The sequence below is a fragment of the Microcaecilia unicolor genome, chromosome 2 (assembly GCF_901765095.1).
Source record: "Microcaecilia unicolor chromosome 2, aMicUni1.1, whole genome shotgun sequence".
In the NCBI taxonomy this organism is placed as follows: domain Eukaryota; kingdom Metazoa; phylum Chordata; class Amphibia; order Gymnophiona; family Siphonopidae; genus Microcaecilia; species Microcaecilia unicolor.
Window position 1 is genome coordinate 130,380,743 of NC_044032.1, and position 22,221 is coordinate 130,402,963.

The 22,221-nt window shown below is 49.3% G+C and overlaps 1 protein-coding gene across 5 annotated transcripts in view; it reads right to left on the reverse strand.

The window, feature by feature from the left end:
- The window catches only part of LOC115463103 (general transcription factor IIH subunit 2), a 111,597-nt gene that overhangs the window by 63,205 nt on the left and 26,171 nt on the right, over positions 1–22,221 (reverse strand). For all 5 annotated transcript variants that reach the window (XM_030193318.1, XM_030193317.1, XM_030193315.1 and 2 more), the window contains exons 10-11: positions 8,653–8,740; positions 241–348 (exon numbers count right to left, since the gene is read on the reverse strand). In XM_030193318.1, the coding sequence (XP_030049178.1) occupies positions 241–348; positions 8,653–8,740 (196 nt within the window). The remainder of the gene's footprint in view (positions 1–240; positions 349–8,652; positions 8,741–22,221) is intronic.

The following is a 22,221-nucleotide window of genomic DNA, read 5'->3' on the forward strand; positions in this document are numbered from 1 at the left end:
CTGGTAGATGGACACAACCCACTAGTCTATGAATTGATATGCAAATAGGATTATATAGGATGTCTATTAAATACGACTCAACACGGTACCATGTTTCGGCATCTATGTCCCTACTTCAGGAGTCTATACAAATAAAACAAATATATGTAAAAATTCATGCATAAATGATCATGGAACAATACAAAATGATAGCTGCAAAATAATATTCTGAAATATCCCAACTGTGGTGGCAGCACCTACCCATTCGTATGAGAGAGCACTCTGAGCTTGAACTGGCAGGGGGTGGAATAACATGGTACATTAACAGCTCTTTGTAATGGCTTTCATCTAAAATAACATGGTACGTTCCTGGAACAGAAAAAGAAACAGTGAGGATAGTCAATGTTCAAATTCTTGTGTATAATAACTGAACAGCGGTGGTTGTTGGAGTAGAGAAGTAACCTAATGGTTAGTGCAGTGGCCTGAGAACCAGGGGAATCAGGTTTGATTCTCACTACAACTCCTTGTGACTTTGGGCAAGTCACTTAATCCTCCATTGCCCCAAATACAACATAAGTACATGTATATAAAATGTAAACTGCTTTGATTGCAACCACAGGAAGGCAGTATATGAAATCCCATCTCCTTTCCCTTTATCTCAGTCTTTTGAAACAAAGTGTTTATCTATGCAGCACTTGACATGAGACCCCCACCATACTTGGTATTCCAAAACAGAAATTCTTTTGAAAAGATGACCATAGATAGCTTAATACTACTTTTCTTAAGCCCATTAATGACATCAGACTCTTTACTAGGGTAGTTTTTGTCATAAATCCGAAAACACATTGAAATCTCAGTGTGCCACACTATAGTGCCTCTATTCCATCCCCAGAGAGCGAGAGAAGTAGTAATGCCCCCTAGAAAAAGGTGAAGAGAAAAGGACTACATTACCCAGCATTCCCCGAGAGAGAGCAGAGAAAGGTTCGTGACCCCTACAAAATGGAGGAGAGGAAGAGACTACATTTCCCAGCAACCTCGGGGAAAAGCCTGGTATAGAGATTACCTTCCCCAGCAGGAACAGGGGGAGAACTCTAACAAGGAAAGGGTGGTGCCCCTGCAGGGTAATCAAGGGAAAGAGGAACAGCTGTAAAGTGTGTGGGACGGGGAGCCCATGGAGTATCAAGAAGCTGGGCAGAGAGAAAGAGAGGAGAGCGAGGAAGAGCCTATGGACCTCACAGCCTGGGCTCACTCCTTAGGTAACAAAATAAGAGACCAGGTAACTTCATGGTATGGTAACTGGGCTAAGAGCGGAAAGAGGAAAGGTCATGTGGGAGGATGGGTCAGTGCTTAGAGAGAGTGACCCAGATGGGTGGGGCCTTTTCATTTTCCAGAGCTCAGGCTGTGATTGAACTTTGAGTTTAAAGAGTTCTGGTTGAAGAGGGATGAGAGATTTTCTCGGAGTGGGCTGAGCCCAGCAGGAAGAAGGTGGAGTGTGAACTGTGGCTAAAAAGCCTAAAAGAAGCTGAAGGGGTTGAGCTTTGTGCTGAAGCCTCAAGAACTGTGGTTTTTTTTTTTTTTTTTGAACTGCTTGCAGTGGTTTGCCCCCTCTCAAGGGAGAGGGGGGGGAGAAAGAAGACCCAGGGCCATAAAACTGTCTGAGAGGAACCCAGCTGGGTGCTGGAAGCCTGGGAGTTAAAAGTTTTTTTTTTTCTTGCTGTGTTGTACCCCTGAGAGGAGCAACAGGGGGAATTGTGAGGGGGATTTTTTTGCTTCAAGTATTGTGTCGTTTTGCACTGCTGGGCTATGGTAAAATTATGTATAATCATACCTGATAATTTTCTTTCCATTAATCATAGCTGATCAATCCATAGACTGGTGGGTTGTGTCCATCTACCAGCAGGTGGAGATAGAGAGCAAACTTTTGCCTCCCTATATGTGGTCATGTGCTGCCGGAAACTCCTCAGTATGTCGATATCAAAGCTCCATCCGCAGGACTCGGCACTTAGAGAATTACACCCACGAAGGGACACTCTGCCCAGCTCACCACCGCCGAAACGGGGGAGGGGAATTAACCCAGCTCATCCCCACACAAGTGGGGGAGGGGAATCCGTCCAGCTCATCCCCGCGGAGCGGGGGAGGGACACCACACCCGCCGATGCGGGGGGAATCTGGCTTATCCTGCAACCGCAACCGCGGGAGGAGCTGACTGACCCTAACACCGCCGAAGCGGGAGGGGTACAAAGCTGCCCTACAGCCGCACGAAGCGGGAGGGAGTGCCGGCAGAATTTTAAGTCTCAATCCAGCCCCGTAAAACGGAGGGGAGAGGAATGCAGCAGCTCACTGTAACACAAACTCGTCTTAACTCTTGAAGAATCCAAGTGAAAAAACTTGAACACGAAGTCTTCTGAAGTAACTGAAGACTAAACTTGAACCTGAAATGCAACCAGAATAAAAACAGTACAGATATCTGGGAGGGGCTATGGATTGATCAGCTATGATTAATGGAAAGAAAATTATCAGGTATGATTATACATAATTTTACCTTCCATATCATCAAGCTGATCAATCCATAGACTGGTGGGATGTACCGAAGCAGTACTCACCCAGGGCGGGACATTGAAATCCCTGACCTCAACACTGAAGCTCCAAACCGGGCCTCCGCCCGTGCAGCCACAGTCAAACGGTAATGCTTGGAGAATGTATGAGCCGAAGCCCAAGTTGCCGCCTTGCATATCTCTTCCAAGGAGACGGATCCGGCCTCTGCCATCGAGGCCGCCTGAGCTCTCGTGGAGTGAGCCTTCAGCTGGATAGGCGGCACCTTCCCCGCGGCCACATAAGCCGCTGCAATGGCTTCCTTGACCCATCTTGCCACTGTAGGCTTAGCAGCCTGCAGACCCTTACGAGGACCTGCAAACAGGACAAACAGATGATCCGATTTCCGGAAATCATTGGTCACTTCGAAGTATCTGATGATGACTCGTCTCACATCCAGATATTTAAGAGCAGAGTACTCCTCTGGGTAGTCCTCCCTACGAAAGGAAGGGAGACAGAGCTGCTGATTCACATGGAAGCGAGAAACAATCTTGGGCAGGAAGGAAGGCACTGTGCGAATAGTCACTCCTGCCTCAGTGAACTGCAGAAAAGGCTCTCGACAGGAGAGCGCCTGGAGCTCGGAAACTCTTCTGGCTGAAGTGATAGCCACCAAAAAGACTGCTTTCAACGTCAGGTCTTTCAGAGATGCCCTCGACAAGGGTTCAAAAGGCGGCTTCTGCAATGCTCTTAGTACCAGGTTGAGATTCCACGCAGGCACCACTGAGTGCAGAGGAGGGCGCAGGTGATTAACTCCCTTGAGAAAGCGCACCACATCTGGCTGCGAAGCCAGGGAAGCACCCTTCAGGCGGCCCCTGAAGCAAGCCAGAGCCGCTACCTGGACTTTAAGGGAACTGAGCGACAGGCCTTTCTCCAGACCTTCTTGCAGGAACGCCAACACTGAAGAAATTGGAGCAGTGAAGGGAGAAAGTGAGCCTGCTTCACACCACGCTGCAAAGATACGCCAAACCCTGGCGTAAGCAGTAGAAGTAGAGCGCTTCCTCGCTCTCAGCATAGTGGCGATGACCTTGTCTGAGAAGCCCATCTTCCTCAGACGCTGCCGCTCAATAGCCAGGCCGTAAGACCAAAGGGGGAGGGATCCTCCATCACCACGGGACCCTGATGTAACAGGCCCTGCTCCACTGGCAGCCGCAGAGGATCGTCGACTGAGAGCCTGATCAAGTCCGCATACCAGGGACGCCTGGGCCAATCCGGACCCACCAGGATTACCCTGCCGGGATGCTTTGCCACCCGGTCTAGCACCCTGCCCAACATGGGCCAGGGCGGGAACACATAGAGAAGCTCTTGTGTCGGCCACTGTTGGAGAAGAGCATCTACTCCCAGGGATCGAGGGTCCCGTCCTCTGCTGAAAAAGCGCGGCACTTGGCAATTGGCCGATGACGCCATCAGATCTAGGCTCGGCTGGCCCCAGCGCTTCGTGATGTCCAAGAACGCCTGAGCAGATAGCTGCCACTCTCCGGGCTCCAAGGTATGGCGACTGAGAAAGTCCGCCTTGACATTCATGACTCCGGCAATGTGGGCCGCTGAAAGCTGCTCCAGGTTCGCTTCCGCCCACTGGCAAAGATTCATAGCCTCCTTGGCTAGAGGGGCGCTCTTGGTACCTCCCTGGCGGTTGACATAGGCCACAGCCGTGGCATTGTCCGACAGGACCCGTACAGGCTTCAACACCAGTACCGGGATGAACTCCAAAAGCGCCAACCGAATGGCTCTGAGTTCCAGGAGGTTGATAGACCACTTTGCCTCTGCAGGAGACCAGAGCCCCTGCGCTGTCCTTCCCAAGCAGTGGGCTCCCCAGCCCGACAACGAGGCGTCCGTCGTGACGACAATCCACTCTGGGGTCACCAGAGGCATTCCCGCAGACAACTTGTCTGTCTGCATCCACCAGCTCAGCGCCTTGCGCACTGCTGGGTCCAAGGGAAGGCGCACAGCATAATCCTCCGACATCGGAGTCCAGCGCTGCAGCAAAGAGTGTTGAAGTGGTCTCATATGAGCCCTGGCCCAGGGCACAACTTCCATCGTGGCCGTCATAGAGCCCAACAGCTGCACATAGTCCCAAGCCCGAAGGGGAGAGGCTACTAGGAACTGGTCCACCTGAGCCTGAAGTTTGACAATCCGATTGTCTGGCAGGAACACTCTGCCCACTTGGGTGTCGAATCGAACTCCCAGGTACTCCAGGGACTGAGTCGGGCGCAGCTGGCTCTTCTCCCAGTTGATGATCCATCCCAGGGAGCTCAAAAGAGCAACTACCCGGTCCACAGCTTTGCCGCACTCTGCATAAGAGGGGGCTCGGATCAACCAGTCGTCCAGATAAGGATGGACTTGTACCCCTTCCTTTCGTAGGAAGGCCGCGATGACCACCATTACTTTGGAAAAGGTCCGCGGAGCAGTAGCCAACCCGAAAGGGAGGGCTCTGAACTGGAAGTGTCGTCCCAGGACTGCAAAACGCAGAAAGCGTTGATGAGGAGGCCAGATGGGAATATGCAGGTACGCTTCCTTGATGTCCAAGGATGCCAGGAACTCTCCTGCCTTCACTGCCGCTATAACAGAGCGGAGAGTCTCCATGCGAAAGTGCCGCACTTTCAAGGCCCGATTGACCCCTTTGAGGTCGAGGATAGGCCGGACAGAACCTCCTTTCTTTGGTACCACAAAGTAAATGGAGTAACGTCCCTTGCCAAGCTGACTTTCTGGCACCGGAACTACCGCGCCCAGGCGGATCAGATTGTCCAAGGTCTGCTGCACTGCCACAGCTTTGACCGGAGACTTGCAGGGAGAGAGTACAAACCCGTCTTTTAAGGGTCGGCAGAACTCTAGTTTGTAGCCGTCTCTGATGACTTCCAGCACCCACGCGTCTGAAGTTATTGTGGTCCACTCGCCCAGAAACGAGGACAGCCGTCCTCCAATTTGCACTGGGGCGTGGACCAAGACCCCGTCATTGGGTACGAGACCCTGGGGGAGGACCGGAGGGAGCACCTCCGGGACGGCGGTCTCTGCGAAAGGAATGCTGCTTGGGGGAGAAATTCCTCTTGAAGGAAGAGGGGGCAGAGGAACCCGACTTGCCCGGGCGGTACCGACGGGCTTCCTGCAACCGTCCTCTGGAGGTACCGGGACGAGTACTAGCCCGAGCCCTGACCTCTGGTAATTTCTTGCCCTTAGACGTGCCGAGATCGGTCACGATTTTGTCCAGCTCGACCCCAAAGAGCAGCTTGCCTTTAAAAGGCAACCTAGCCAGGCGGGATTTAGAGGCGTGGTCAGCAGACCAATGTTTCAGCCAAAGCCACCGCCGCGCAGAGATGGTCTGAGCCATGCCTTTCGCTGAGGCCCTCAAGACATCATACAGCAAGTCTGCCAACTAGGCTAAGCCCGATTCCAGGGCCAGCCAATCAGCCCTCAAGGAATGATCCGAGGGGGAAGCCCGCTGCACCATAGTCAGGCACGCCCTGGCCACATAGGAGCCGCAAACTGAGGCCTGCAAACTTAAAGCAGCCGCCTCAAAGGACGACCTTAAGGCCGCCTCCAATCTTCTGTCTTGGGCGTCCTTTAGGGCCGTGCCACCTTCCACTGGCAACGCCGTTTTCTTAGTCACCGCAGTGATTAAAGAATCCATGGTAGGCCACAGATAGGCCTCACGTTCACTCACAGCCAAAGGATAGAGGCAGGACATAGCCCTAGCCACTTTAAGGCTCGCTTCTGGGACATCCCATTGAGCCGAAATTAAGGTGTGCATGGCATCATGCACGTGGAAGGTTCTAGGCGGGCGCTTCGTCCCCAGCATAATGGCAGAGCCAACAGGGGCTGAGGGAGAGACGTCCTCCGGAGAGAAAATCTTCAAAGTGTCCATGGCCTGTAACAACAGGTTGGGCAAATCCTATGGGCTAAAAAGCCGCGCTGCAGAGGGGTCATCCGCTCCATCCGAGCGGGGATCCGTCTCCTCCAAGGAATCCGCAAAGGACCGTTGGGAGACCTCAGACACGCTGCCCTCATCTACATCGGAGGAGACAAATTCCTCCAAGGCCTGGGAATCAACCCGAGGGCGTTTACCTCTGGGAACCTCAACCTCTTTACCAGACGAGGGAGCAGGGGCAGCGTTGTGCATGAGGAAGGCCTGATGCAGCAGCAAAACAAACTCAGGGGAGAAACCCCCCAGACTGTGCACTTCCGCAGCCTGGGCAACAGCCCTAGACGCACCCTCAACCGGCGCTCGCAATAGCGGGGGAGAGACATGCTGCGCATCCAAAATGGCGTCCGGCGCGAAACTCCGCGAAGGAGCCGCGCGGGAAGAACGGCTCTTAACTTTAGCCGCTTCTGTGCCGTCGCCCAAATTAAGGGCGTTCATGGCATTAATGTCTCCAACCTCAAGGGCGGCCCAAGAAGAAGCCGTCCGAGCCGCGTGGCCGGCCAAGATGGCGGAGGCGAGGAGCGGGGGATGGGCGTTTATGGCGGGAAAAACCACCACGCCGGAGGAAGGACCGGGACATCCATCGGTCACGAAACTGTCACCCAACAAGGGCGAATCAGGCTTTAAGACCCCCGCATCCCCTCTAGAAGCGCTCAAGCGACCCGGGGAGCGACCCTTTGCGCCCTCGCCCTCCGACGCCATATGCCACGAGGAGAAGAATCGGGGAACCCCCTGCCCGCTATAAAAAGGTAAAAATTACCTGCTGTCCGCTCCGAGTTGTAACGACCTGGTGTCCCAGTGAGTAGCTGCAATAGACGCTTAAATAAACGTCGAAATAAACGCCTTTAAGGACGTTCAAAAATTTTTTTTTTTTTTTTTTTTTTTTAAACGGAGCCAGCGGGAGGGGGGAGAAAAGGAGGGACCTGGCACCACCAGGTTTGCACTTGCTCAAAAGAGCCCTCAACCCCAGGCACTCAACAAAACCTAAAAATTAGGCTTGGAGGCCTAGCCAGAGCTGCTGCTGTGTGTGACCACCACCTGCTGAGATAGAGAACATACTGAGGAGTTTCCGGCAGCACATGACCACATATAGGGAGGCAAAAGTTTGCTCTCTATCTCCACCTGCTGGTAGATGGACACAACCCACCAGTCTATGGATTGATCAGCTTGATGATATGGAATGGATCCCAAGCAAAATAAAGAACTTGTTAGTTTGCTTTGAAGTGATTTCTTTGAGCCCTGCCCTGTGGACTGCAGTGAACCAGGAGGTTGGTGCAGCAAGGGTGAAGGGGAGATCCTGAGGACCCTCAGGCGGAGGGGAGGATCATTTACACCATCCATCATCCTGCATGATCCCCTCTCCAGTCAGAAGGAAGCAAAGCAATGTGTCATACTTATATCTGATTGTCCACTAGCCAGCGTCACACTACAGATTGAATGCATGGTACATGCCACTTCCACAAGACTTCAGGATCTAACATGTTCAAACAGCCCACAGAGGGTTGCCAAACAAGAACATGGGGGGGGGGGGGGGGGGAATAATGTTTTGAGAAAACTGGCAAATACGTGTGGGATCCCAATAATGACTAGAAGCAGTCCAGAGAGGCAGCAGACACTGCTGCAGCCAGGGAAAATATTTACCAGGGCTCCACTTCAAACAGTTCTGACAGAACTTAAACCTCGACAAGCACAACAGCAGCTGAACTATTTCAGTGTAGGACACTGGGGGAACTTATCCTTTGGCTACTTTTGTGATTTATAACTGATGATGTACTGGAGGAAACAGCACGTACTATAAGTGAGCTACCACTTGATTAGACAGAGCTTCTCACCTTGAGGTCCTCTCGCCACATGTGCACGTGGTGACACTCTTACAGAAAGGCTTTAACTTACAAAAAAATAATACATGAATGCAAGCTATTACTGGCAGGTTTGCTTATTAGATTGACGTTATATGTTATCTGTATTGTCTACACTGCACTCAAGTTTGTTTTTCACTATACCACAGTCTGTTTCAAACACCAGCAGAAACAGAATTCCCAGAAACATTCGGCCTAATCAAGAAATTCACAGAATAGGGGGCCACAGGATTTTTTTTGTTTTGTTTTTCAAATAAGGAAGCCTTGGGAATTGCCATTATACCCTGAATGCTCTTTTCATATACATACCTCCAGTCTCTCGCGTGAGGACAGTGCAGACCCGCACTTCAGCAGATAAGCCAATGACAGACACTCTGATTTTAGCAGCCTTCAGGCACTTCACAAGAAAAGCCAATAAGAGAACAAAACACCAAGTTACGCAATTTTAAAAACATTCCATTTTTCATGTGAAAAAGGATAAATTACTTCTTACCTGCTAATTTTCTTTTCTTGAGTTCCTCCAGACCAATCCAGATGCTTGGATTTGTGCTGTCCTTCCAGAAGTGGGAGAATGAGAACTACTGAACTGTGATGTCATCACTTAAAAACCCTGTGCAATCCCTTGGCCAGTTATCATAACAAAGCAAAAAACACACAAACAGTGGGAAATAGACCATGTGATCCAGGAACAGACGAGATCAGTTGGCACTACACCATCTTTACACAAACAAGACTCAGCGGAGCTTTTCATAACAAAGGTCTTTTTCAAGACCAATGTGTTGTTTAGACTGCTTATGAGGTATCTCTTACCACAGGATATTTTCAAATGAAAGTTTTTCTACAAAGACTCCTGAAGCAGGCCTGTGGCCGAAACACAGTACTGTGTCGCGTCTCCAACTAATAAACTTCCTTCAAGCTTTTGAAATCTCCTCATCTGTTCCTGGATCACATGGTCTATGTCCCACTACTTATGTGTTTTTGTGTATTTGTCGTGGGATCTCAGCATTCCCCACCTAGATGGATTTCCACTAACCTCATAACAAAGCAAAACAGCAAAGGCAATTAAAAGGAAAAATCTTCTCAAGGAACTAATGAACTTCTCAACTGAAAGCAACTAATCAAGAATCAAGCTCTCCAGCCTAAAGATCTAACAGGAATAACAAACTAGCCAAAATAAAAAATCTTTACGCTTCAGGAGATAGAAAATAGATACCAACTGATACCAAAAACAATGAGTGGGTTCTGGACTGGTCTGGAAGAACTTAAGGAAAGAAAATAATTACATAGTAGATGACGGCAGAAAAAGACCTGCATGGTCCATCCAGTCTGCCCAAGACAAACTCATATGTGTATACCTTACCTTGAATTGAATTTGTACCTGTCCTTTTCAGGGCACAGACCATATAAGTCTGCCCAGCAGTATTTCCCGCCTCCCAGCACCGGCTCTGGTACAGACCGTATAAGTCTGCCCTCCCCTATCCTCGCTTCCCAACCACCACCTCCTCTTTCCCCCACCTGCTCCGCCACCCAATTTCAGCTAAGCTTCTGAGGATCCATTCCTTCTGCACAGGATTCCTCTATGCATATCCCACGCATGTTTGAACTCCGTTACCGTTTTCATCTCCACCACCTCCCGCGGAAGGGCATTCCAAGCGTTCACCACCCTCTCCGTGAAAAAATACTTCCTGACATCTTTCCTGAGTCTGCCCCCCTTCAATCTCATTTCATGTCCTCTCGTTCTACCGCCTTCCCATCTCCGGAAAAGATTCGTTTGCGGATTAATACCATTCAAATATTTGAACGTCTGTATCATATCACCCCTGTTCCTCCTTTCCTCCAGGGTGTACATGTTTAGGTCAGCAAGCCTCTCTTCATACGTCTTGGAACGTAAATCCCATACCATCCTCGTAGCTTTTCTTTGCACCGCTTCCATTTTTTTAACATCCTTCGCAAGATACGGCCTCCAAAACTGAACACAATACTCCAGGTGGGGCCTCACCAACGTCTTATACAGGGGCATTAAAACCTCCTTTCTTCTGCTGGTCACTCCTCTCTCTATACAGCCTAGCAACCTTCTAGCTACGGCCACCGCCTTGTCGCACTGTTTCGTCGCCTTCAGGTCCTCAGATACTATCACCCCAAGATCCCTCTCCCCTTCCGTGCCTATCAGACTCTCCCCGCCTAACACATACGTCTCCCTTGGATTTCTACTCCCTAAGTGCATCACTTTGCATTTCTTCGCATTGAATTTTAATTGCCAAACGTTAGACCATTCTTCTAGCTTCTTCAGATCTTTTTTCATGTTTTCCACTCCCTCCGGGGTGTCCACTCTGTTGGAAATCTTGGTGTCATCCGCAAAAAGGCAAACTTTACCTTGTAACCCTTCGGCTATGTCACTCACAAATATATTGAACAGAACCGGCCCCAGCACCGATCCCTGAGGCACTCCACTACTCACCTTTCCTTCCTCCGAGCGAACTCCATTCACCACCACCCTCTGGCGTCTGTCCGTCAACCAGTTCCTAATCCAGTTCACCACTTCGGGTCCTATCTTCAGGCCGTCTAGTTTATTTAAGAGCCTCCTGTGGGGAACCGTGTCAAAAGCCTTGCTGAAATCTAAGTAGATGACGTCCATAGCACGTCCTTGATTTAATTCTCCCGTCACCCAGTCAAAGAATTCAATGAGATTCGTTTGGCACGACTTCCCTTTGGTGAAACCATGTTGTCTCGGATCTTGCAACTTATTGGCTTCCAGGAAATTCACTATCCTTTCCTTCAGCATGGCTTCCATTACTTTTCCAATAATAGAAGTGAGGCTTACCGGCCTGTAGTTTCCAGCTTCTTCCCTATCCCCACTTTTGTGAAGAGGGACCACCTCCGCCATTCTCCAATCCCTCGGAACCTCTCCCGTCTCCAAAGATTTATTAAACAAGTCTTTAAGAGGACCCGCCAGAACCTCTCTGAGCTCTCTCAGTATTCTGGGGTGGATCCCGTCCGGCCCCATGGCTTTGTCCACCTTTAGCTTTCCAAGTTGTTGATACACACTCTTCCGTGAACGGCGCTCTATCCACCTCATTCTCAGGTGTACTTTTGCCAGTCCCTCTTGGTCCTTCCCCAGGGTTTTCTTCAGTGAAAACAGAACAAAAGTATCTATTTAGCAAATTGGCTTTTTCTTCATCATTTTCTACGTAGTGTTTTGTTGTATCTTTTAGTCTCACAATTCCCTTTATAGTCTTTCTCCTTTCACTAATATACCTGAAGAAGTTTTTGTCTCCCCTCCTTACATTTCTAGCCATATGTTCTTCCGCTTGCGCCTTCGCCAGACGTACCTCTCTCTTGGCTTCTTTCAGTTTCATCCGGTATTCCTCCCAGTGTTCTTCCTCTTGAGATTTTCTATATTTCTGGAACGCTAACTCTTTAATCTTTATTTTCTCAGCCACTTGCTTTGAGAACCATATCGGTTTCCTTTTTCTCTTGCTTTTATTTACTCTCCTTACATAAAGGTCTGTGGCCCTGTTTATTACTTCTTTTAGCCTGGACCACTGTCCTTCCACTTCTCGTACGTCCTCCCAGCCCATCAGCTCCTTCCTCAGGTATTCTTCCATTTTGTTAAAGTCAGCTTGCTTGAAATCCAGGACTTTGAGTTTAGAGTGGCCGCCATCCACATGAGCCGTTACATCAAAACAAACCGTTTGATGGTCACTGTTTCCCAGGTGTGCAGCCACTCGGACATTTGACACACTATCCCCATTCGTGAGCACCAGATCTAACGTGGCTCCGTCCCTCGTGGGTTCGTTCACCATTTGTCTGAGCAGAGCACTTTGGAAAGCATCCACAATCTCTCTACTTCTTTCCGATTTTGCAGACGGAACCTTCCAATCTACATCCGGCAGATTAAAATCTCCTAACAACAGCACCTCTCTTTTCTTCCCCAACTTTTGAATATCAGCGATCAGATCTTTATCCAGTTCCTCCAATTGTGTCGGGGGTCTGTAGACAACACCCACGTGGACCAAGGTTTTATCCTCTCTTGTTAAGGTGATCCATATCGCTTCTTCCTTTCCCCACTTCCCTGTCATTTCAGTTGCTGCGATATCATTTCTCACATACAGAGCTACTCCTCCACCTTTACGTCCCTCTCTATCCTTCCTAAAAAGATTATAGCCTGGTATGTTTACATCCCAGTCATGGGAACCATTGAGCCATGTCTCTGTGACTGCAACTATGTCCAAGTCATTCTCCAACATCAGGGCTTGAAGGTCATGAATTTTATTGCTTATACTGTGAGCATTTGTGGTCATTGCTTTCCAATTACATTTCCTAGTATGTGTTTTGGGTTTAGTGATTTGTGAGTGTCTTTTCTCTTTGGGTACCTTCTCCTCTTTTTGTTCCCTCTTCCTTGCTTTTTCTTTTTCTTCTGCTTCAATTTTAGCTTCAGGAACATCACAGTGCTGTAGTGGATCAAAAGAATTTTGTAGTGGCAACACTTGTGTGGGCGGATGTTTCTGTGTGACATGACGAATTCTGCCTGAGCCTACTGTGAACCATCTGTTCCTTTGTGGTTTTATTCTCTGAGGCAGTGGTGAAAAGTTATGATTCTGTACAGTCCTATAAGTTGCTTTAATTGCATCTAATTCTTGCATTACTTTATATAGCTCTTGTTTTAAAGTAGATAGCTGAAGGCAGATAGGACAAGCTTTAAGTTTCCAGATGATTGGCCTTGAAACCAAAGCAGCACAATTATTGCAGAGAATAAAAGTCATCCTGATTGGTTGAAATGGGTATGAACAGGTGTACTATGTTGGAGTATCCACCTGCAAGACTGCCTGTGTATGACTGTGGAGTAAAGTTAATAAGGTTTGGTTTGTCTATAAATGAGTGGACAACCCTGGGGTGGGTGGGTTGTGGGGAGGGTGGGTGGGATTATAAGTCCCAATGGGTCAGCTTAAGTGCTGCTATCAAGGGAATTCTCTAGTTGAATGGACCAAAATGGTAGTGTCTGATCCAGCACTTTACAATTTATTATACTTTTTAAAACTGCCCTAAGATATTAATAACTTTCCTTTTAAATAAATCTAGATATTGCCAATAATTATAGCAGTGTCAGCTATGTAAAAATGCCCCTCCCCTCTATCAGAGTTTGGCAGGAACAGAAAGAAAGACAGAAAGAGAGGTTTCCCAGTGCTAATTAAATTGATTAAGCAACAAGCCTTAAAAATTTTAGACAATATCAGGTATGTTTCTCACCTAATGCCAGTCAATTTGAGAAGAGTATGGGATTTAGGGTCAGAATAAACCTGTCCTTTTTGTAGGAGCTTGGTTCAGTCCTGCACCTGGAAGTTGGGTACATGACTGATAATCACCCCACCAGATCAGTCCAAATACTTGGGATGTACCAAAGCAGTACTTATTGAATGAGAGTGGGACACTAAAATCCCCACTTTGGCCCCAAGGGCCTCATCACTTCGAGCTTGAACATCCAATCTATAATGATGGACAAAAGAATGCAGAGATTTCCAAGGTTCCACTTTGCAAATTTCATGAAGAGGAACTAAGGCATGCTCTGCCCAAGAAATATATGGACTCCTTTTAGAATGAGCTTTCAAAACTTCTGGAACAGGATTGACCATAGAATATACACAGAAGCAATAATCTCTTTAACCCACTGAGCAATTACCACTTTTGATGCTGCTTCCCTTTTACAAGTTTCACTAAAAAGAATAAAGAGCTTATCTGTTTCCTTATTGCCTCTGTACTCTTCAAATACTTCAACGTGCATCCCATATCCAATTTGTGCAAGGCAACTGCAATACCCTCATTTTAAGATCCTGAAAAATAAGTACATAAGTATTGCCACACTGGGACCGACCAAAGGTCCATCAAGCCCAGCATCCTGTTTCCAACAGTGGCCAATCCAGGTCACAAATACCTGACAAGATCCTGAAAAAGTTCAATACATTTTATGCTGCTTATCCCAGAAATGAGCAGTGAATTTTCCCCAAGTCTGTTTTAATAATGGTCTATGGACTTTTCCCTTAGGAAGCTGTCCAGACCTTTTTTTAAACCCTGCTAAGCTAACCGCATTTACCACATTGTCTGGCAACGAATTGCAGAGTTTAATTACACGTTGAGTGAAGAAAATTGATGGAAGATTGATATCTCTTTGGCAAGGAAGGATGGAACCAGTCTAAGCACATTTTTTTCCTTGTTAAAGTCCAAAAAAGGTTCTCTACAGGACATGGCCTGTAATTCTGAAATTCACCTAGGTGAACAAATAGCTACTACAAAATCCTGTCTTAAGGGTAATATCTTAAGGTTGCAGAATCCAGAGGTTCACAAGGAGGATGAACTAAGGTAGACAAGACCAAGTTTAAATCCCAGAGGGGAATCAATGGATGACACCATGGGAAAAATGTTACCATGTCCTACCCTCACCATACCTTTATAACAGAAGAAAGCAGCCAGCTGTACCTTCAGTGAGGTGAACACTAGCTCCTTGCCCAAACTATCTTGCAAAAAAATCCAAAAATGGAGAAGAGTGCAGAGGAAAAACACTTATCTTGATACTAATTTTCAAAAATCCTCCAAACTCTAATGTATGCTAATGAAGTAGACTTTTTTCTGAAATTAACAAGGTAACTATCCCCTTACTCAAATACGCTTTCTGCTTTTATTTCACCCTCTCAAAAACCAAGCTAAGACAAAACCGAGATGTATCCCAGCATGTTTATTGGGCCTTGAACCAACAGATGCTCCCTACTCACTACAGGTAGAGGATCCTCTACTTTCAGACACATCAAGCTCCCGTACCAGGGTATTCTGAACAATCCAGAGCACAACACTACTAGACCCAAGTTTCTCTATCCTTTGAATAAGTCTGCCTGTGAGCTGCTATACTGAAAATACATACAGATGATCCATCTGTGGCCATGGTTGAATTACGGTACAGTCTCATTTATCAGACGTAATGGGACCTACAAGTAGTCAGGAAATTGAAAAGTCAGATAATACAGAAAAAGTGGATGCTGGATAAAGGAGGCATAATGAATGCGTGCTTCAAAAAGAGGAAGCAGTAACAAGAGATTACAAACTTATTGTGTCCAAGAACCTTACCTACCACTGCTACCTTAACTAAATGCAATGCCAGGAAAGAGGGAGAAAAACTAGAACGCATCTAGATGACAATGCCGTGAAGTCACTTAGGTATGTCAAATAATCCAGAACGTCAGATGAACAAAAGCTTGGATATGAGCAAACAAAACAGCACTTGTGTTTATTTTGCAGTGCTGCCATAGAGAAATACATCAGCGACCATGCAAGAAAGCTAGTCTGACAAGGTAAAATTATGTATCACACCTGATAATTTTCTTTTCATTAATCATAGCCGATCAATCCATAGACTGGTGGGTTGTGTCCATCTACCAGCAGGTGGAGATAGAGAGCAATCTTTTGCCTCCCTATATGTGGTCATGTGCTGCCGGAAACTCCTCAGTATGTCGATATCAAAGCTCCATCCGTAGGACTCAGCACTTAAAGAATTACACCCACAAAGGGACACTCTGCCCAGCTCACCACCGCCGAAACGGGGGAGAGGAATCCGTCCAGCTCATCCCCGCGAAGCGGGGGAGGGACACCACACCTGCCAATGCGGGGGGATCTAGCTTATCCTGCAACCGCAACCACGGGAGTAGCTGGCTGACCCTAACACCGCCGAAGCGGGAGGGATACAAAGCTACCCTACAACCGCACGAAGCGGGAGGGAGCACCGGCATAATTTAGTTCTCAATCCAGCCACCGTGAAACGGGAGGGGGGGGGGGGGGGAGAGGAATGCAGCAGCTCACTGTAACACAAAATCATCTCAACTCCAGGAAAATGCAATTGGAAGAACTTGAACACGAAGCATTCCTGAACAGGAACTGAAGACTAAACTTGAACCTGAAATATACAAACAGTATAGATATCTGGGAGAGGCTATGGATTGATCAGCTATGATTAATGGAAAGAAAATTATCAGGTATGATACATAATTTTACCTTCCATATCAGCATGCCGATCAATCCATAGACTGGTGGCATGCACCGAAGCAGTACTCACCCAGGACATAGAAATCCCGGAACGCAACACTGAAGCTCCAAAGTGGGCCTCGGGCCGAGCAGCCACATCCAAGCGGTAATGCCTTGAGAAAGTATGAGCCGACGCCCAAGTTGCCGCTTTACAAATCTCTTCCAAGGAGACGGACCTGGACTCTGCCATCGAGGCCGCCTGTGCTCGAGTTGAATGAGCCTTCAGCTGGATGGGCGGCACCTTCCCTGCGGCCACATAAGCCGCCGCAATCGTCTCCTTGACCCACCATGCCACTGTAGGCTTGGATGCCTGCAGACCCTTACGAGGGCCTGCGAACAGCACGAACAGGTGATCCGACTTCCGGAAATCTTGGTCACTTCCAAGTTTCTGATGATGACCCGTCTCACGTCCAGACATTTGAGAGCAGGGTACTCCTCTGGGTAGTCCTCCCTACTAAAGGAAGGTAGGCAGAGCTGCTGATTCACATGGAAGCGAGAAACAATCTTGAGCAGGAAGGAAGGCACTGTACGAATCGATACTCCTGCCTCAGTGAACTGCAGGAACGGCTCTCGACACGAGAGTGCCTGGAGCTCGGAAACCCTTCTGGCTGAAGTGATAGCCACCAAGACTACCGCTTTCAATGTCAGGTCCTTCAGCGACACCCTCGACAAGGGCTCAAAGGGCGGCTTCTGCAAGGCCCGTAGCTCCAGATTGAGATTCCATGTAGGCACGAACGAGTGCAGAGGAGGGTGCAGGTGATTAACGCCTTTGAGGAATCGCACCACATCTGGCTGCGAAGCCAGGGAAGCTCTCTTCAGGCGACTCCTGAAGCAAGCTAGAGCCGCAACCTGGACTTTACGGGAACTGAGCGACAGGCCTTTCTCCAGACCTTCTTGCAGGAACGCCAACAATGAGGAAATTGGAGCAGTGAAGGGCGATAGAGAGCCTGCCTCGCACCACGATGCAAAGGTACGCCAAACCCTGGCGTAAGTAGTAGAAGTAGAGCGCTTCCTCGCTCTCAGCATAGTGGCGATGACTTTGTCTGAGAAGCCCTTCTTCTTCAGCCGCTTCCACTCAATAGCCAGGCTGAAAGGCCAAAGGGGGAGGGATCCTCCATCACCACGGGACCCTGATGCAAGAGGCCCCGCTCCGCTGGCAGCCTCAGAGGGCCGTCCACTGAGAGCCTGATTAAGTCCTGTCCTCTGCTGAAAAAACGAAGCACTTGGCAACTCGGACCAGGACCGGGAGAAACTCTAGAAGCGCCAACCGAATGGCTCGGAGTTCCAGAAGGTTGATAGACCACTTCACCTCGGCAGGAGACCAGAGCCGCTGCGCTGTCCTTCCCATGCAGTGGGCTCCCCAGCCTGTCAAGCAGGCGTCCGTCATGACAACAACCCACTCCAAGGTCGTGAGAGGCATTCCGGCGGACAGCTTGTCTGGCCTCAGCCACCAACTCAGCGCCTTGTGTACCGCTGGATCCAAGGGAAAGCATACAGTGTAATCTTCCGACACCGGAGTCCACCGGCGCAGAAGGGAGTGTTGTAGCGGTCTCATATGGGTCCTGGCCCAGGGCACTACCTTCATTGTGGCCGTCATGGAACCCAACAGCTGCACATAGTCCCAAGCCCGAAGAGTAGAGGCTACTAGGAACTGGTCCGCCTGGGCCCGAAACTTGACGCTCTGGTTGTCTGGTAGGAACACTCTGCCCACTTGGGTGTCGAATCGAACTCCCAAATACTCCAGGGACTGAGTCGGGCGCAGCTGACTTTTTTCCCAGTTAATGATCCATCCCAGGGAGCTCAGCAGAGCAATCACCCTATCCATAGCTTTCCCACACTCTGCATAAGAGGGGGCTCGGATCAACCAGTCGTCCAGATAGGGATGGACTTGCACTCCTTCCTTGCGGAGGAAAGCCGCGATGACCACCATTACTTTGGAGAAGGTCCGCGGAGCAGTAGCCAACCCGAACGGGAGGGCTCTAAACTGGAAGTGTCGGCCCAGGACTGCAAAGCGCAGGAAGCGCTGATGAGGAGGCCAGATGGGAATATGTAAGTAAGCTTCCTTGATGTCCAAGGATGCCAGGAATTCTCCTTTTTTCAGCTATTACGGAGCGGAGAGTCTCCATCCGGAAGTGCCGTACTTTCAAGGCCCGATTGACTCCTTTGAGGATAGGCCGAACAGAACCTCCTTTCTTTGGCACCACAAAGTAAATGGAGTAACGTCCCTTGCCAAGTTGATCTACTGGCACCGGAACCACCGCACCCAGGCAGAGTAGATTGTCCAAAGTCTGCTGCACCACAGCTGCTTTGACCGGAGACTTGCAGGGGGAGTTCACAAACCTGTCTCTCAAGGGCCGGCAGAACTCCAGCTTGTAGCCGTCTCTGATGACTTCCAGAACCCAAGCGTCTGAAGTTACCCTGGTCCACTCGCCCAGAAACGAGGACAACCTTCCTCCTAACCGGTCTGGGCCATGGACCAGGGCCCCGTCATTGAGTACAAGACCCTGGGGGAGGGCCAGAGGACGAACCTCCGGGACGGCGGTCCCTGCGAAAGGAATGTTGCTTGGGGGGAAAAGTTCCTTTTGAAGGAAGAGGAGGTAGAGGAGCCCGACTTGCCCGGGCGATACCGACGGGCTTCCTGAAATCGTCCCTTGGAGGAACCGGGGCGAGCACTGCTGGCCCGAGCCCTGACCTCCGGCAACCTCTTGCCCTTAGACGTGCCGAGATCCGTCACGATCTTGTCCAGCTCGACCCCAAAGAGCAGCTTGCCTTTAAAAGGCAACTTGGCTAGGCGAGATTTTGAGGCATGGTCAGCAGACCAGTGCTTAAGCCAAAGCCACCGCCGCGCAGAGACTGTCTGAGCCATACCTTTAGCCAAGGCTCTCAAGACATCATACAGCAAGTCTGCCAAGTAGGCCAAGCCCGACTCCAGGGCCAGGCCAATCTGCCCTCAAGGAAGGATCCGAGGGGGAAGCCCGGTGCAAAACAGTCAGGCACGCCCTGGCCACATAGGAACCGCAAACCGAGGCTTGCAAACTCAGGGTGGCCGCCTTGAAGGCCGACTTTAAGGCCGCCTCCAATCTCCTGTCCTGAGCGTCCTTCAGGGCCGTGCCACCTTCCACCGGCAGCGCCATTTTCTTAGTCACCGCAGTGATTAAAGAAACCACCGTAGGCCACAGAAAAGCCTCCTGTTCCCCCTCCGGCAGAGGATACAGACGGGACATAGCCCTGGCTACTTTAAGGCTCACTTCAGGGACATCCCACTGAGCCGAAATTAAGGTCTGCATTGCTTTATGCACGTGGAAGGTTCTAGGCAGGCACTAAGTTCCCAGCATAATGGCAGAGCCAGCAGGGGCTGAGAGAGAGCCTTCCTCCAGAGAGGAAATCTTCAAAATGCCCATGGCCTGCACTAATAGGTTGGACAAATCCTCTGAGCGAAAAAGCCGCGCTGCAGAGGGGTCATCCACTCCATCCCAGCAGGGATCAGTCTCCTCCAAGGAATCCCCAAAGGACCGTTGGGAGAACTCAGAGACGTTGCCCTCATCCACATCAGAGGAGACAGAGTCCCCTAGGGCCTGGAGGTCCACCCGAGGGCACTTGACCATGGAGGCCTCAGCACCCTTCTCAGACAGGGGAGCAGGGGCAGTGTTTTGCATAAGAAAAGCCTGATGCAGCAGCAAAATGAACTCGGGGAGAAACCCCCCAGTCTGTGCACTTCAGCAGCCTGGGCCACGGCCCTAGAGGCACTCTCAACCTGCGCTCCCAAGAGCGGGGGAGAGGCGCGCTGCGCATCCAAAATGGCGTCCGGTGCGACACTCCACGAAGGAGCCGCGCGGGAAGAACGGCGCTTTAATTTCGCTGCCTTCATACCGTCGCTCGATAGGATTAACGTCTCCCACCTCAAAGGCGGCCCAAGAAGAAGCTGTCCGAGCAGTGTGGCCGGCCAAAGCCAGGAGGGCGACCAGCAGGGAATGGGCGCCTATGGTGGGAAAAACTGGGAAACTCCCCCGACTCCGAAAGGGCGCCTAACAAAGGCGACTCTGCCTTCAAACCCCCCGCTTCCCCGCTAGACACGCACACGCTGTCCGGGGAGCGACTTTTCGCACCCTTGCCCTCCGAAGCCATAAGCCACGTGGAGACCGTTTGGGGAACCCCCTGCCTGCTATAAAAGGTAAAATTACCTGCTTCTCGCTCCGAGCTGCAACGAATCGGTGTCCCAGTGTGCAGCTGCAATAAACGATGATATAAACGCCCTTTTTGGACGTTTAAAATTTTTTTTTTTAACGGAGCCAGGGGGAGGGGGGAGAAAAGGAGGGACCTGGCACCATCAGGTTTGCACTTGCTCAGGAAAAGCCCTCAACCCCAGATACTCAACAAAACCTAAACAATTAGGCTTGGAGACCTAGCCAGAGCTGCTGCTGTGACCACCACCACCTGCTGAGATAGCAATATTTTGCCTCCCTATATGTGGTCATGTGCTGCCGGAAACTCCTCAGTATATCTCCACCTACTGGTAGATGGACACAACCCACCAGTCTATGGATTGATCGGCATGATGACATGGAAAGAAAACCAATGGAGTCAATAACAAAAGCCTTTCCAGAGCAGCCTCCCCCCCCCCCCCCCCCCCCAGATAAACCACAGTGGGTAAAGACCAAAGAAGCAGCAATACAGGCAACTGCTAGTCAAACTGTCTGTTAGGCAGCAATTAAATTTGGGCACTCAGTTTTTTCCCCCCCCCAAGGGAAAGGGCTAAGGCACAAGAAAAACCTAACCCCTCAAGAAAATGCTTGGTTGGGGAGGGGGGACCTGGGACGCCCCAGAAATTGCACCCCTACATTTATTTATTATTATTATTTTTTTTAATATGACTTACCAAGGAAATAGAAATAAAACCCTAAGAGACGACCACAGGTTGCACGAGGAGCCTATCACCTGGTAGAGACTGACTGGCCAGGGGGTTACACAGGATTCTTAAGTGAACATAAGAATAGCCATACTGGGTCAGACCAATGATCCATCTAGCCCAGTATCCTGCTTCCAACAGTGGCCAATACAAGTCACAAGTACCTGGCAGAGACCCAAATAGTAACAACATTCCATGCCACCAATGCCAGGGCAAGCAGTGGCTTCCCCTATGTCTGTCTCAATAGCATACCAAGGACTTTTCCTCCAGGAACTTGTCCAAACTTTTTAAAACCCAGATAAGCTAATCAATGTTACCACATCCTCTGGCAACGAGTTCCAGAGCGTAACTATTCTTTGAGTGAAAAAATATTTCCTCTTATTTGTGTCAAACGTATTTCCATGTAATTTCATCAAGTGTACCCTGGTCTTTGTACTTTTTGAAAGAATTAAAAGTGAATTCACTTTTACTCATTCTACACCACTCAGGATTTTGTAGACCTCAATCATATACCCCCTCAGCTGTCTCTTTTCCAAACTTAAGAACCCTAAACTCTTTAGCCTTTCCTCATATGAGATATGTTCCTTCCCCTTTATCATTTTAGTTGCTCTTTGAACCTTTTTTAATTCAGCTATATCTTTTTTGAGATACGGCGACCAGAACTGAACACAATACTGAAGGTGAGGTCGCACCATGGAGCAATACAGAGGCATTATAATATTCTTGTTCTTGTTTTGCATCCCTTTCCTAGTAATTCCTAGCATCCTGTTTGATTTTTTGGCCGCCGCTGCCACCACACAAGTTCAGCATATTATCTACAAATACACCTAGATGACATCACAGTAATTCTCAGACTCCGTCAGCTGGCAGAACAGCAGAAATCTGTGTCTGAACTGTCTTGGTGGCCC